General features: G+C 43.2%; 1 protein-coding gene across 4 annotated transcripts in view; it reads right to left on the minus strand.

Annotated features, from left to right (window-relative positions):
* ATG10 (autophagy related 10) overlaps positions 1-16,727 on the minus strand; it is a 171,421-nt gene that overhangs the window by 67,702 nt on the left and 86,992 nt on the right. For all 4 annotated transcript variants that reach the window (XM_044291590.1, XM_044291566.1, XM_044291583.1 and 1 more), the window contains one exon: positions 3,683-3,780. In XM_044291590.1, coding sequence (XP_044147525.1) covers positions 3,683-3,780 — 98 coding nt within the window. The remainder of the gene's footprint in view (positions 1-3,682; positions 3,781-16,727) is intronic.

Raw genomic sequence — 16,727 nt, forward strand, 5'->3', positions numbered from 1 at the left:
AGAGCGACGAGGAGAAAGCAAAGCTGTTAAATATTTTTTTCTCCAATGTATTGACTGAGGAAAATAAACTGTCAGATGACATGCAGAATGTTGAAATAAATTCCCCATTAAAAGTGTCCTGTCTGACCCAGGAAGAAGTACATCAGCGACTTAAAAAGATTAAAATAGACAAATCGCCAGGACCGGATGGCATACACCCCCGTATCCTAAGGGAATTAAGTAATGTCATAGCCATACCCTTATTTATGATATTTGCAGATTCTATATTGACAGGGAATGTCCCACAGGATTGGCGCATGGCAAATGTGGTGCCAATATTCAAAAAGGGTCCAAAAACAGAGCCTGGAAACTATAGGCCGGTAAGTTTAACATCTGTTGTGGGTAAACTGTTTGAAGGTTTTCTGAGAGATGCTATGTTAGAGCATCTTAACAGAAATAAGCAAATAACGCCATATCAGCATGGCTTCGTGAGGGATCGGTCAAGTCAAACAAATTTAATCAGTTTCTATGAGGAGGTAAGTTCTAGACTTGACAGCGGCGAATCAATGGATGTCGTGTATCTGGACTTCTCCAAAGCATTTGACACTGTACCACATAAAAGGTTAGTATATAAAATGAGAATGCTCGGACTGTGAGAAAACATCTGTATGTGGGTAAGTAACTGGCTCAGTGATAGAAAACAGAGGGTGGTTATTAATGGTACACACTCAGATTGAGTCACTGTCACTAGTGGAGTACCTCAGGGGTCAGTATTGGGCCCTATTCTCTTCAATATATTTATTAATGATCTTGTAGAAGGCTTGCATAGTAAAATTTCAATTTTTGCAGATGACACTAAACTGTGTAATGTAATTAACACTGATGAGGACAGTATATTACTACAGAGGGATCTGGATAGATTGGAGGCTTGGGCAGATAAATGGCAGATGAGGTTTAACACTGACAAATGTAAAGTTATGCACATGGGAAGGAATAATGCAAGTCACCCGTACTTATTAAATGGTAAAACACTCGGTAACACTGACATGGAAAAAGATCTAGGAATTGTAATAAACAGCAAACTAAGCTGCAAAAAACAGTGTCAGGCAGCTGCTGCCAAGGCCAATAAGATAATGGGTTGCATCAAAAGGGGCATAGATGCCCGTGATGAGAACATAGTCCTACCACTTTACAAATCGCTAGTCAGACCACACATGGAGTACTGTGTACAGTTCTGGGCTCCAGTGAACAAAGCAGACATAGCAGAGCTGGAGAGCGTCCAGAGGAGGGCAACTAAAGTAATAACTGGAATGGGGCAACTACAGTACCCTGAAAGATTATCAAAATTAGGGTTATTCACTTTAGAAAAAAGACGACTGAGAGGAGATCTAATTAATATGTATAAATATATCAGGGGTCAGTACAGAGATCTATCCCATCATCTATTCATTCCCAGGACGGTGACTGTGACGAGGGGACATCCTCTGCGTCTGGAGGAAAGAAGGTTTGTACACAAACATAGAAGAGGATTCTTTACGGTAAGAGCAGTGAGACTATGGAACTCTCTGCCTGAGGAGGTGGTGATGGTGAGTACAATAAAGGAATTCAAGAGGGGCCTGGATGTATTTCTGGAGCGTAATAATATTACAGGCTATAGCTACTAGAGAGATCGTTGATCCAGGGATTTATTCTGATTGCCTGATTGGAGTCGGGAAGGAATTTTTATTCCCCTAAAGTGAGGAAAATTGGCTTCTACCTCACAGGTTTTTTTTGCCTTCCACTGGATCAACTTGCAGGATAACAGGCCGAACTGGATGGACAAATGTCTTTTTTCGGCCTTATGTACTATGTTACTATGCACACGACCGTTCCGTTTTTTGCGGTCAGAAAACCGCGGATCCGCAAAAAAACGGAAGCCGTCTGTGTGCCTTCCGCAATTTGCGGCCCACGGCTATATTTTTTGGGCGGGGCCACGGAATGGAGAAAAGGATGCGGACAGCACACGGAGAGCTGTCCGCATCCTTTGCGGCCCCATTGAAGTGAATGGGTCCGCACCCGAGCTGCAAAAACTGCGGCTCAGATGCGGACCCGAAAAACGGTTGTGTGCATGAGGCCTAAAAGTGATCATGGGCACGGCAATGATTCACCACATATGCTAATGAGTACAAAAAGAGCCACTCCTCCTGCTCCTGGATCCGCATGGCCATTTATGACTCTTCTTTTAAGTAAACTGTAAGTAGGCTAATTTGTATCTTCTTTATACTTTTTTGGGGACTACTTAGAGGGAAATATTTGGAATTGCGAGGGGTCCTATATCAAGGTGTGCATTATTATTTTATTATTATTAAATTGGCCAAAAAAGAGATTTAACTAACTTGGAAAAGTCAAAAAGTCTTTCAGGGGGATAGAAAACTCTTGAAATTGCTAAGATATTGGGGTGTGATCACAGAACCATCAAGCGTTTTATTGCTCCGGCCAAAAACACTAGCCGGAAAGCCGAATCCAGCATTAATTTACATTGAAGTGTATTAGTGCCTGATCCGGCATTAAGTGTTCCGGCAAAACGGATCTGGCTTTTTGCATGCGCAGACCTTTAAAAATGCAAAAAAAAAATGTATACTGGATCTGTTTTTCCAGATGACACCGGAGAGAAGGATCCAGTATTGCAATGCATTTGTCAGATGGATCAGCATCCGTCGAACAAATGCCATCAGTTTGCGTCCGGATTGCCAGATCCGGCAGGCAGTTCTGGCCACGGCACTGCCGGCCGGAATCCTCTGCGGCAAAGTGTGAAAGTACCCTAAGTTACATAATAATTCTGTACACTAAGAGTGGCCCAATTATGCACACATAGATCTTCTCATAACAAGGCAAAAATCTCCCTTTTACTTTCTTACATATTGTATGCAGGTGATAGTTCGCAATTCAATTTTACTAAATACAGCTCACGCAAAAGGGAAAGGGTTGACAGTGTACAACTTATGTGCAGCCAAGTGCACTCTACTGGATATAAGTGGTCAGACGGGACATTGATCAATCTCATTTGGCACATACCCAGAATGCTTCATTTTTATCTTTTAAAGAGATTTTCTGTGTAAGCTATGAGTATGTCTGACAACTGCTCCATAGAAAAACACTTTAATTAGCAACAGTCTTAGGCTACTTTCACACTGGTGTTTTGGCTTTCCGTTTGTGAGATCCGTTCAGGGCTCTCACAAGCGCTCCAAAACGGATCAGTTTTGCCCTAATGCATTCTGAATGGAAGATGATCTGCTCAGAAAGCATCAGTTTGCCTCGGATCAGTCTCCATTCCGCTCCGGTGGCCGACACCAAAACGCTGCTTGCAGCGTTGTGCTGTCCGCCTGACAAAGCGGAGCCAAACGGATCTGTCCTTTTGTAAGTCTATGGGGATGGATCCGTTTTCTCTGATACAATAGAAAACGGATCCGCCCCCCCCATTGATTTTTAATGGTATTCAAGACGGATCCATCATGCCTATAGAAGACATAATACAAACTGATCCGTTCATGACGGATGCATGCGGTTGTATTATTGTAACAGACGGATGATGGATCCGCAAAAAACGCTAATGTGAAAGTAGCCTAAGGCTAAAGAAATACTAGAGAGCATTAATCACTTTGCAAACATCTGTAAAAAGAATATTTACAAAGCACAAAGACAGATGGAAAATCTTCAGTCTTACTTGTTGGGTAATAGTTTCCCATGGTCCATGTAGTAGTCGAGGTTTATAGCTGTCATGCACCCTCTCCCATATTGCATCTAGTGTTAGGGGTCTTCCATCTAGAGGGACAACAAAAAACATAAGATGTTATCAGGGAACAACTGTAGACTTTGTGGGGAACCAGGCAGGAAAACCTGGTCCTGTTCCCATTGAAAATACGGTGCAGTGCATAAACATGCTCATATGGTCTTCTACTGTATATTGGAGAAAATATAGGGAAAATGCTGATATGGTTTCAATATTAGAGAGAATATAATAGGGAAATGCTCATAATATTCTAAATTGGAGAAGATATAAAAGGGAAAATTCTCATTTAGGGTCCATTCACACGTCCGTTTTTTATTTCCTGATCTGTTCCGTTTTTTGCGGAACAGATCAGGACCAGATCTGGACCCATTCATTTTCAATGGGTCCTGGAAAAAATCAGACAGCACAATGTGTGCTGTCCGTTTCCGTTGTTCCGTTCCGCATGTCCGTTTAAATATAAAACATGTCCTATTCTTTTCCGCAAAATTCGGATCCTGGTACAATACAAAGTCAATGGATCCGCAAAAAACGGAAGACATTCGGATGTCATTCCGTATGTCATCCGTTTTATGCGGAATCCGTTCCTGGAAACACATAACAAATTTTTTATTTTTATTTTTTTCAATTTTTTCTTCAAAGAAATCCAAACAACTTTATTTGATTATTGAAATTTATACATGTTTCCATTTTTTGCGGATCTGCAAAAAACGGATGACATACGGATGACATACGGAAACATTTTCAGGAACAACGGATCCGCAAAAAACGGACCGAAAATCGGGATATAGGAAAATACTGACGTGTGAATGTAGCCTAAGTCCGCTATATTGGAGAAAATATAATAGGGAAAATACTCATATGATCTTCTATATTGGAAAAAATATAATGGGAAGAATGCACATATGACCTTCAATATTGGAGAAAATATTACAGAGAAAAAGGGGAAACAAACTTATTCCACTTGAATAAATGCTGTAAAGAAACTTCAATGACAAACAGCACTGAAATAAATCTGATATGTGAACTTAATTTTCTATGTAGGTCAGTTGAAGAAGGGAAGGTTAGTAAGAAGCAGCTTTTAATAGAGGGTGATCTGTTCCTAGTCAACAGATGCACAAAACGTACCAACTATTTACTATACAGTTAAGGTTATGTACAACTTTGCAACTTAAAAGGGCTATCCCAAGATTATTGTAAAAATCTAAATCAGACATTGTATAGTACAGGACAAGCTCTTTCTAACAAAGCTAGAACCAGCCCTGCACCTCACATGGATCCAAAAATCTCCCCATTCATTGTTCCACTAGACTTCTATCAAGCTGGCAGCTCACGGGGCTGAGTGTCTGTTCTGCTGCAGCTCAGGAGGCGTGTCCATTCTCCTGCAGCTCTCACCCTATCACAGCTCAGGAGGCAGCTGAAGGATGAAACTGAGCATGTGCGTCCTTCTCAGTGAGCAGGACAAAGAAATAAGGAAAAGAACAAACAGCAGGTGGCGATATACACATACATTTTATAGAATAACTCACTGGCTATGCTAAATTTTTAATTACTTGCAATTACAAAAGTATTCAGATCTAGGTGCCGTTTTGAAAACTATACAATATTTTCATGGAAAAACCCTTTTAAAGGAGTTCTGTCATCAGATATGTCTCACCAGACGGTTCTATTGCGGCATGTGCACTTGAGAGTTAAAAATCATGGTTTTGGTCCCATCTTGCTAGTTGCTCAAATTCTTGAGAAAACTGATGTTTTATAATATGCCCTTTGTCCTGCGTTCAGAGCCCTCCCTGTACAGCGCCTGCGCTGAGTGAGTTCCCATGAGACTTCAGGGCCAAGCGTTGAGTATGTCTTCACTGCCTAGCCCTGTCAGTCAGTGGTAGAGGCGCATGAAGGACAGTGAGCCAAGCCTCGGGGAACAACCTCGTTCCTCCTAAGGGCTCATTTGTATATTAGAGAACACCAATTTTCTCAAGAATGTGGGAACCTAGGAAGAATGGACCAAGACCATGATGTTCAACTGCCCAGTGCACAGGTCTTGGATGAGAGCTTTATTTCGACATATCTGCTGCACAGAACCCTGGAAAATGTTTTACTGTTCCAAAAAAAAGTCTTAGTTTAAAGGCTAAGGGCACCTATACACTCTTTTTTTTTTCTTAAAAAAAAAAGTTACAAGTTGTAACAAGTAACAAGTTGTCCTCTGCAGTGTGTGCTCTAGTCCTTCACTTGCTGGTGCTGCTGAATCTGAAATCTGTCAAAGCTCTGCTCCTGTTTCCTGTTCCCTTCCCTCTCAAAGTATTAGCTAATATGGACATAGGGAAGAAGGCAATTAAAGGGAACCTGTCATTAACTTTCTGCTCAAGGAAAAATCCCAGCAGTTGTGTCTGGAATATTCGTGATGTTTTATTGCATCAAATCAAAATGTCCTCAATCCAGGACGCTTTTCGGCAAGCATGCCTTTATCAACAGATACAGCTGTATCTGCTGGGATTTTTCCTTGATTACACGTGCTTCCTATCCCGTGCGGCGTGCAAAGAGAGTGAGTGGCGGCTGATTTATTTTGTGAATTAACTTTATGCTGCCCATACTAACGGCAGAATAAAGTAGAGACAGGTGAGTTGATTTCAGCGGTCTGTCATTTAAAAGTTAGTGGTTGCCGAGAACCAACATCACAATCTTTGCAGACTGGGCCTGGAAAAGAGTCACGGCCTCCTGAGAAGAGTCCTGGTTATTCATGAATTCCTGCTCTCCCGTCCACCTGCTGATGACTGACCGTCTTCTACCTAGTTTTCTCCCTTTCCCTCTAGGAGAGAACTGCCAATCATCAGCAGATGGGGAGAGAGCAGGAGATTATGAATAACCATGACTGGTCTCAGGTAGATCTGACGCTTTTCCAGACCTGGGCTGCAGTGATTATGATGCTGGTTCTCAGGAACCACTTACTTTTAGCTCATGTGTGACACACCGCTGAGATCAGCATTTCTGTCACTAACTTATGCTGCCCTCAGTACAGTCAGCATACAGTTGACGACAGGTTCCCTTTAAGTCAGTCTGCAAGGGGAAGACAGCAGCACCCTGGACACACCCACACCCATGGTGCATAAATTACTAAGAGTGATTCGCCCATATGAGAAAACCCTGGAACTAGGAGAAGGTTGAAAACTGAATATTGAGGGGTGGGGGGTGAAAATTAATTAAGAAATAAAGATAGCACACTGAAACTTAGTGCAACTTGGACTGTTTTGTGTCTACAGCTGCAATGCAGACCTACCTGTGTCCTTGTGTAGTCTGATCATGCAGTTGTACTCTCACATGTCCTCTACCTCTTGTTACCTATCTAATTTACGCTACGTTAGCAAGATGTAGATATTAATGAAAGTTTGACTGCAAGATCAGACTATAGTAGGTCTGTAACAATGGAGACAAACAGGTCAGCGGGGAAGCCGTATACACAAAAAAGGAGGAAGATTTAATCAACCCAAATTGCAAACATGCTACATTTTTTGGATAGGAACAATGCAAGTTTTCCATTTTAAGGGGTTGTCTCATCATGGACAATGGGGGCATATTGCTAGGATATGCCCCCATTGTCTTATAGGTGCAGGTCCCACCTCTGGGACCAGCACCTATATCGAGAACAGAGCCCTGCAAGGTGGTGGCTGGAGGACTCAGTCCGGCCACCACCAAGCCGGCTCCCCATAACCGTGAATGGGAGCGTATCGCGCATGCGCGGCCCCCGCTCCCATTTATTTCTATGGAGCCGACATAAATAGCCGAGCCATCGCTTGGCTATTTTCGATGGCCCCATAAAAAATGAATGAACGGAGGGCGGCTGCGCATGCGCAGTGCGCCCTACTTCACTTACGGGGCTCCGTTCTCGATATAGGTGCGGGTCCCAGCGGTGGGACCTGAAACTATAAGACAATGGCAGCATATCCTAGCGATATGCCCCCATTGTCCATGATGAGACAACCCCTTAAACTTTGATTTTATATATTTAAGTCCCTGATCAGTTTAGACATATGTAGACAATTCTATCTGTATGCATGCTCAAACAGAAAGGCTGTCGACCCACCGGATCCACAGCCCCAGAGACAGCAGGGATTTCAGGAAATATATTTCCACTAATACTGAATATTTTCCCACAAAACTCTATAGTATATAATGTACTATAAATCTGTGCAGCATGTTTATTGCAACAGGATCACCTTAAATCAGGCTTCATCCTCTGCATAGCAAAAAGTGAAATCCGCACCTGATTAATGCAACTTAAACAAAACATTTTTTAAAATCTCATCCATTTCGCTTCTACTATTAAGGCCTCTTGCACACAAACGTTGTGCGGCCATTCTGTGCATAGGGGACCACAATTTGCAGTCCCCAATGCACGGGCAAAGTCCGTGTGGCAGCCGGGACTTATCGAGACCCATTTAACTTGAATGGGTCCGTTATGCGTCCGCACCGCAAAAAAAAATAGAACCATTTTTTTGCGGTGCGGAGGCACGGACAGAAACACCAAGGAAGCACTCCGTAGTGCTTCCGTGGGATTCCAATCCATGCTTCCGTTCCGCATCTCCGTGATTGCGGACCCATTGAAGTGAATGGGCAATACGGCACGGTAGGAGTGGGCGATATAGCCTAAAATCTATATTGCGATATAATTTTAAGCATGTGCGATATGCGATATATTGTTTTCTATATTTGGGGGGATTTAAACTTTTTTTTTTTACTTTTTATTTAATAACTATTAGCCCCCTTAAGGGCTAGAAATAGATCTCTATTAGGGTGAATAGCACTTTACACTATCCCTGCTGCCCTGTGCTTTGTGCACACAACAGCAGGGAGCTGACCATGACCCCTCCCCAGTATTAATCATTGGTGGCAGTAGCCACTTGGGTCCCTCCTCCCATCATTGGTGGCAGTGGGCAGTGCGCCCCCCCCCCCTCACAAGTATTGATCATTGGTGGCAGGAGCCCCCTTCCCCCCCACATCATTGGTGCCAGCAGCAGTTCCGATCGGTTACCATGGCAGCCAGGACGCTACTAAAGTCCTGGCTGCCATGGTATGTCAGTGAGCAGCATTATACTCACGTGTGCCGTGGCCGGCGGGCGCTTCTTCTGTCTGTGCGGCGCATTGCTAAGGAGCACCCGGCGGCCACGGCGCACGTGAGCTATAAGCATTAGCAATGCGCCACACAGACAGAAGAAGGAGCGCCCGGCGGCCGCGGCGCACGTGGCGCACGTGAGTATAATGCTGCTCACTGACAGTAGCATCCTGGCTGCGATGGTAACCGATCGAAGCCCCAGCATTACACTGCTGGGACTCTGATCGGAACTGCCGCTCCGTGGTCATATCGCAGTCCGGCGATATAGGTGATATGCACAAAATCCATATCGTGGCACAAATTTATATTGCATATCGCCTATACCGCCCACCCCTACGGCACGGGTACACAACGTTCATGTGCAAGAGGCCTAACTCTGTCGATTTTACCCATGCACTTCTGCTGCAGAAAATTTGTGGCAATAACGTTACATGTTACCCTAAAAGCAGGCAGCTCAGGCTACTTTCACACTTGCGTTCAGAGCGGATCCGTCTGGGGTCTGCACAGACGGATCCGCTCCTATAATACAGACGATGGGATCCGTTCAGAACGGATCCGTCTGTATTATAGTTTAGAAAAAATTCTAAGTGTGAAAGTAGCTCAGACGGATCCGTCCAGACTTTACATTGAAAGTCAATGGGGGACGGATCCGTTTGAAAATTGAGCCATATTGTGTCAACTTCGAACGGATCCGCCTCCATTGACTTCCATTGTAAGTCTGGACGGATCCGTTTGCTTCCGCACGGCCAGGCAAGCAGCGTTCAGGTGTCCGTCTGCGGAGCGGAGGCCAAACGCTGCCAGACTGATGCATTCTGAGCGGATCCGCATCCACTCAGAATGCATTAGGGCAGTACGGATAGGTTCGGGGCCGCATGTGAGAGCCTTCAAACGGAACTCACAAGCGGAGCCCCGAACGCAAGTGTGAAAGTAGCCTAAGATGAAATTCCCTGCAATTACCCAGCAGAGTACAAGCTGCCTTTTACAGTAGTCTATATAATCTGCCTATGGAATGGGTTGTAAAGAGCACCAGTCCGGTCCATGGCTTCTGTATAGCATTAAAGTTCAGCCCCATTCACTTCAATGGAGTCATGCGGCAAAACCATACAACCGCAGATGAACGATTTGCTCAAAATTTTATTCCCGTTTGATTCACCTAAATCATTTACAGCTACTTCCACATCTGTGTTGTTAATTCCTGTTTTAAGATCTGGTAGATGAGCTCAAACCTGGAATTAAATGGATCTGTGCCATTTAATACATCCTGATGCATCTGTTTTGGCCGGATCCGGTTGCATTAAATCAAAACTGAACAAACTGGATCGGGTATGAAAATCATTGTAAGTTAAAGGCCTCATGCACACGACCGTTGTGTGCATCCGTGGCCGTTGTTCCGTTTTCCATTTTTTTTCGCAGACCCATTGACTTTCAATGGGTCCGTGGAAAAATCTGAAAATGCACTGTTTGGCTTCCGCGTCCGTGATCCGTTTTTCCAGTCCGTGAAAAAAATATGACCTGTCCTATTTTTTTCACTGACAACGGTTCACGGACCCATTCAAGTCAATGGGTCCGTGAAAAATCACGGATGCATACAAGATAGTCATCCGCGTCCGTGATCCGTGTCCGTTTTTCCTATCATTTTCAATGCAAACTTGACTTAGTTTTTTTTTTCACTTTTCATGTCCGTGGATCCTCCAAAAATCAAGGAAGACCCACGGAAGAAAAAACGGTCACAGATCACGGAACAACGGAAATCCGTTTTGCGGACCGCAAAAAAAAAACGGTCGTGTGCATGAGGCCAAAGGGTGCTGGATCCAGTTTTTTCTCTAACAGAAAACCCCGGATCCGGCACCAATGACTTACTCTCATGCCAGATCTGGTTTGTACCATTTCTCAAACCGAACACAAAACCGCAGCTTGCAGCAATTATATTGCATACTTATGCATCCTGATCAGTTTTTTTCCCTATTGACAATGAATGGGGACAAAACTGAACCGTTTAATTCCGGTTTTGAGATCCTCTGCCGAATCTCAAAACCAGAATTGAAAACGCAGATGTGAAAGTAGCCTAACTGATTCAATACAGGTCTGAACCTGAATCTAAAGTGCTCCAACTGGCATGAAAATTTGTGTATAATGCTTCATTCACATGTCAGTGTTCGGTCAGTGATTTCCATCAATGATTTTAGGCCAAAACCAGGTGCAGCTCGAAACACAGAACAGGAGAAGATTTTTTCCCTCACCCTAAGTTCACACCTGAGCGTTTTACAGCGCGTTCCTACGCGCTGTAAAACGCTCAACAAGGAGAAACCAATGCTTCCCTATGGGAATGGTTCTCACCTGGGCGCTGTAAAACGCCTGACGCTCAAAAAAGTTCTTGAGCTTCTTTGGGGCGTTTTGTCGTACATAGACTTTTGGGAACGCGCGACAATGGGCGTTTGCTTGTCTCTGTATGCGCGATTGTAAATGCCGGTACAATCGCACATACAGAGCGCTCCATCGCGAACGCTCAGGTGTGAACCCAGGGTTAGGCCTCATGCACACGACAGTATTTTTTTGCGGTCCGCAAAAATGGGTTCCGTTGTTCCGTGATCCGTGTCCGTTTTTGTTTCCTTGTGTCTTCCTTTATTTTTGGAGGATCTCCAGACATGAAGGAAAGTAAAAAAAAATCTGAGTCAAGTTTGCCATGCAAATGATCACCATGAGGATGGACCATGTGATGAGCTCAGTGACGTCACCACAGGTCTTTTGACAGGTCCTGAAGAAAGAACAGGAGACCGGCAGCTACGTGACCAATTGGAGGAGGTAAGTAAAGTTTTTTTTTTTTAACCCTCAATTGACCTTCTACTAAGCATTCTGTATTAAAAAAATGCTATTATTTTCCCTTATAACCATGTTATAAGGGAAAATAGTACAATTTACAGAATACTGAACCCAAAGCCGAACTTCTGTGAAGAAGTTCGGGTTCGGGTCTGGGTACCAAACATGCAGATTTTTTTCACGCGCATACAAAACGCATTAAAACGTTTTGCACTCGCTGGGAAAAATCACGCATGTTCCCGCAACGCACCCTGCATCTTTTCCTGCAACGCCCGTGTGCACGACAGCCTTATAGCTTACGTGTGTGGAGGCTCCAGTCCTGGTTTTGGCTCACAATCACTGATGGAAATCACTGACCAAAACACGGAAATGAGGCTTAACACTGAGATCTCCTAGGACTCATTCTTTTCCTGTCTCTTTTTTTATTTTTATTCTCTCTCTCCGAAAACTCACCCAAATTGAATCACCAAAAATTCAGATGTGGATCCAATTCAAATTTTTACAAAATTTGGGTGAAATTTGTTTCGCATCGATTCACTCATCTCCACAGAAATCCCATGGACAGCTGCGGTGCCGCTTCATGTTTCTATAATCCTGGATTTCCCTGCAGGTTATTCCTATATCACTTTCAAGTCAAAACCTCGGTGCGTTATGTGTATTGTGCACTAGAGAATTACTGATCAATATAAGATTGAAATATTCATTGATTTATTGCTGCCATTTTTGCAACAATTATTGAAAATGTCCAGTGCAGCGCTCCATTCCTTTCTATCAGGTAATATACACACATAGCACACAGCCCCCCCTTTCTGATTATATTAGCACCAAAATACCACCCCCCCAGTATCCAGAGAACACAATCTATTCATATCACTGGTTTGGACTGGGCGACAAAACTAGAAAAGTCCGGAGGTGACTCATGCAAACATGGGAGGAATAAACAAATGCCATGTGAACCGTGACCTTGTGAGATCAAACCCACAGTCCCTGCGCTAGCAAGCAGCGGCGTTAACCACTGCGCTGCCATGGCTCCGTTACCATAGAAACATACAGTACATGGGCACTTTTAATCTTCCTTCTAAGCAAATGTGCATTGGTGTAACCTTAGCAGATACAAGTTAACAAAACCACTGATTTGATTCAAACCCAATTAGACAAGCACCTGTAATAACAAGACGCTGGAAGGAGCTCCCTGCAAATGTTCCGTTTCGCTGAAACCGACGCAGTGTATTCTTTGGCCTCCAGATGCCTATAATTAAATAGACGTGTAAACAGGAATGTTCTGTCGCTTCCACTGGGAGTCTCACATGCCACACTGGCAAGGTGTAAAAGGGAGAAAAACCTAAAGTTGCTCAGCTGCACGGAGCAGGCGGCGAGTAGACATGAAGGCACAATTGTTGCAGCGCTCAGTAAGGGGAGCTGTTGGCACGCCGGAGAGACACAGGCGCCTCTTCCCCTCATCTATACAATTCAGGCCCAGATACAAGCAGTCATGTTTCAACACCTCCGACTCCCAGATGCTGACAAGCTAAACAAGTTGTTTTGTCTCAGGGAGCTTTTCTGTGGTGATTAACTGCTTACAGTGAATACTAATTAAATGGAGGACTCCCAGGTTCATGGAATTTGTGTTTTAAGGATTTTTTTTTATTTTTATTTTTTTTACAATTTTTTTTAAATTATTTATTCAGTGTCTAAATTATACAGATAGAGAAGCGGGTGCACACAAATTGGTGTTTATTTTTTTACAGTTTCTCATGGTCAAACGTATGTATTGTTAGGTCAGTGTTTAAATATTCCACTTCATCTTCCTAAATAATTTTATTCGTTTTTTACAGCTTGTTCGAGACGGAAAACCGAATAGGAGATATTACAAGATACCTTGAAGAGGATTCCTGCAGGAGCAGGCGTAGATACAGGCTACCTGAGAAAAGGCTACAACAATCCTCTGGATCATTTCTGAAGTGGAGAATTATACACTAAGAAAGCAAATGAGGACGTGTGATAAGCCTGGATGTTATTTGCCTATTTCCACATCTTCAGCGTCTGTCTTACAGAAAGCACACCGATAAGCAATTATAGATAGGGGCGTCTGTGTAGGATGCAAAATACTACTTCTTCTCATGGGTTTAACCAGCTCATGGAGGAGAAGTCTCAGGGCTTCTTGCCTTATAAAGGCTATGTGCGACTTTGACAGTTGAAGGCTCTGCATTGTATGATACAAAACAATGGTGAAGCTAGCCAAAGATAATGATCTGCCTACAAATAAGCAACATTCACACCACCGCTAATTATTTCCCTTTGTTCTGCTCCATTTAAAAAAAAATAAAAAATAACGCATGTGCCACTTCCTCACATAACTGACCCAAACAGACCCCTTTGACTGTTTGGTTTACGTTTGGGATCCTTTTTTCTGCTGTTTTTGACGGAATCTGCAACGGAGGTCCCAAACAGATGCGAGGAAGCCCTTAGAGATTGGTTTTTCTATATGTTCAGAGCAGCGACATTAAATCACCTTCAAAACACTTTCTCGAGTATTATAGATTGTTGCAAAATATGAAAATCAGACATCATATACATGACAGTCTTGTTCTTTCAAGTCTAGAACCAGCCCTGTACCTCACATACATTGCTCCAATTGCTCTTTTAGATTTATTTCAGGCTGGCAGCTCAGGGGGTGTGTCCTTTCATCTGCTGCTCTCTCATTACCACAGCTCTGGGGTGTGTCCTTTCATCTGCTGCTCTCTCATTACCACAGCTCTGGGGTGTGTCCTTTCATCTGCTGCTCTCTCATTACCACAGCTCTGGGGTGTGTCCTTTCATCTGCTGCTCTCTCATTATCACAGCTCAGGGATGTGTCCTTTCTGATTCAGCTCTCTCCCTATCACAGCTCAGGGATGTGTCCTTTCTGATTCAGCTCTCTCCCAGCTTAGGAGCAAGTTCTTTCAGCTGCAGCTCTCTCATTACCACAGCTCTGGGGGGTGTCCTTTCTGCTGCACCTCTCTCATTATCACAGCTCAGGGATGTGTCCTTTCTGTTGCAGCTCTCTCCTTTTGACGGCTCAGGGGCATATCCTTTCTGTGTAACTGTCACAGCTTCTAACAGTAAATTGGGTTGGTGGCAGTTGAAGAATGGAACTGAGCATGTGTGTCCACCTCAGCGATGTTACTGAGGCGGACAGATAAATAATAAAATGGAAAACAGCAGATGGCGCTATGTAGATATGTTTTATTGAATAACTCAATGGTTTTACAAAATTTTTATTTACATTCAATTACAAAAGTTTTCAGATCCAGGTGCTGGCTTAAAAAATGTTAAATATTTTTGTGGGACAACCCCTTTAGGTAATGTTCTACTATCAGGGTTGGACTGATCCATTACAGTACCATACTCTAGTGCAGAGGTTCTCAAACTGTGAGGCAGTCTTTACTGGTGAGACGCCCCTCCAGTTCTTGGTTAGGTGCAGCTAGGTGGCCAGTCTTGGCAGATATTGTTATACTGTATGCTGTACAGGCCAGTCTATAGTTGCACCATGCTCTGGTTCAGCAACATAATTGTTTCTTTTTGTATGTATTTCAATGTTCTCTAGACAAAGTCTAAACCTAATTGAGGTAATGTAATACATTTTTTAGCACAGACTATGAGCAATTGTAAGGCTTAGTTACCCACTATGTTCTGGCTTGTGAGTCTTCAGAAAAAGATTACAAAACCCTGCTCTAGGGGACCCAGGCCTTGACCTGATAATGAATCCTAAGGCCTCTTTCACACGGGCATCGCGTGTGAGGGCCGGATAGGAAGCGTTGTGGGAAAATGCGTGATTTTTCCACGCGAGTGCAAAGCATTTTAATGCGTTTTGCACACGTGTGAGAAAAATCTGCATGTTTGGTACCCAGACCCGAACTTCTGTGATCGATGTTGTGTAGATTTTATTATTTTACCTAACATGGTTATAAGGGAAAACAATAGCATTCTTAATACAGAATGCTTAGTAAAATGTCCATTGAGGGGTTAAAAATAATAAACAAATTTAACTCACCCCATCCGCTTGATCGCGTAGTGGATCTCCTCTTCTTTCTACTTTCTTCAGGACCTGGCTAAAGGACCTTTGATGAAGTCACTGCGCTCATCACATGGTCCATCACCATGGATATTGAGTATGTGATGGACCATGTGATGAGCACAGTGATGTCATCAAAGGTCCTTTAGCCAGGTCCTGAAGAAAGTAGAAAGAAGAGGAGATCCGCTACGCGATCAAGTGTATGAAGTGAGTTAAATTTGTTTATTATTTTTAACCCCTCAATGGACATTTTACTAAGCATTCTGTATTAAGAATGCTATTATTTTCCCTTATAACCATGTGATGCGTGAAAATCACTGCTCATGACATAGACCCCTTGAAGTGAATGGTTCCGTGCGGGTGCGGGTGCAATGCGTTCACCTCACGCATCACACCCGCATGGAAAACTCGCCCGTTTGAAAGAGGCCTAACAGTCCAGTAGAGGACAACCCCATTTGGAGGTGACTTTGCAGCCAATTGTTTGCCACTTGGGGTCTATTTCCTATGGGTTTATTCACAAATATCTTATTATATCTTGATGATATATCATTGTGTGCAATCAGATGTCTTCTCTTTAAAGGGTTTCTTCTACACACTTGGTTTGTAAAAATACCATGAATTTTATATATCCTTTACAAGCATTGTTTGGTTGGCATTTTTTAAAATTCATACTTTTTACATGTGTTGTTTCATATGATTTTCCAGTCCTACAGAAAAGCCTATGAGCCAAGGAATGAAAACAAAATAAAAAAAAACTGCAGTTTGTACTGCATTTTCTATTTCTATATTAACTTGCTAGCAATTGGCTGCAGGAGCTTTTGACAAAATAAAAAAAACTGTGTTTAAAAATATCTGTGTGAAACAACCCTTATAAGTAAGTATAAAGCATCATAAGTAGGGATGAGCGAACCCGTGGAAGTTCGGGTTCGCCGAGTTCAGCCGAACTTCAGGTCAAAGTTCGGGTTTGGGACTCGAACTTGACCCCGGACCCCATTAAAGTCAATGGA

Source organism: Bufo gargarizans, chromosome 1, assembly GCF_014858855.1.
Source record: "Bufo gargarizans isolate SCDJY-AF-19 chromosome 1, ASM1485885v1, whole genome shotgun sequence".
Lineage (NCBI taxonomy): Eukaryota > Metazoa > Chordata > Amphibia > Anura > Bufonidae > Bufo > Bufo gargarizans.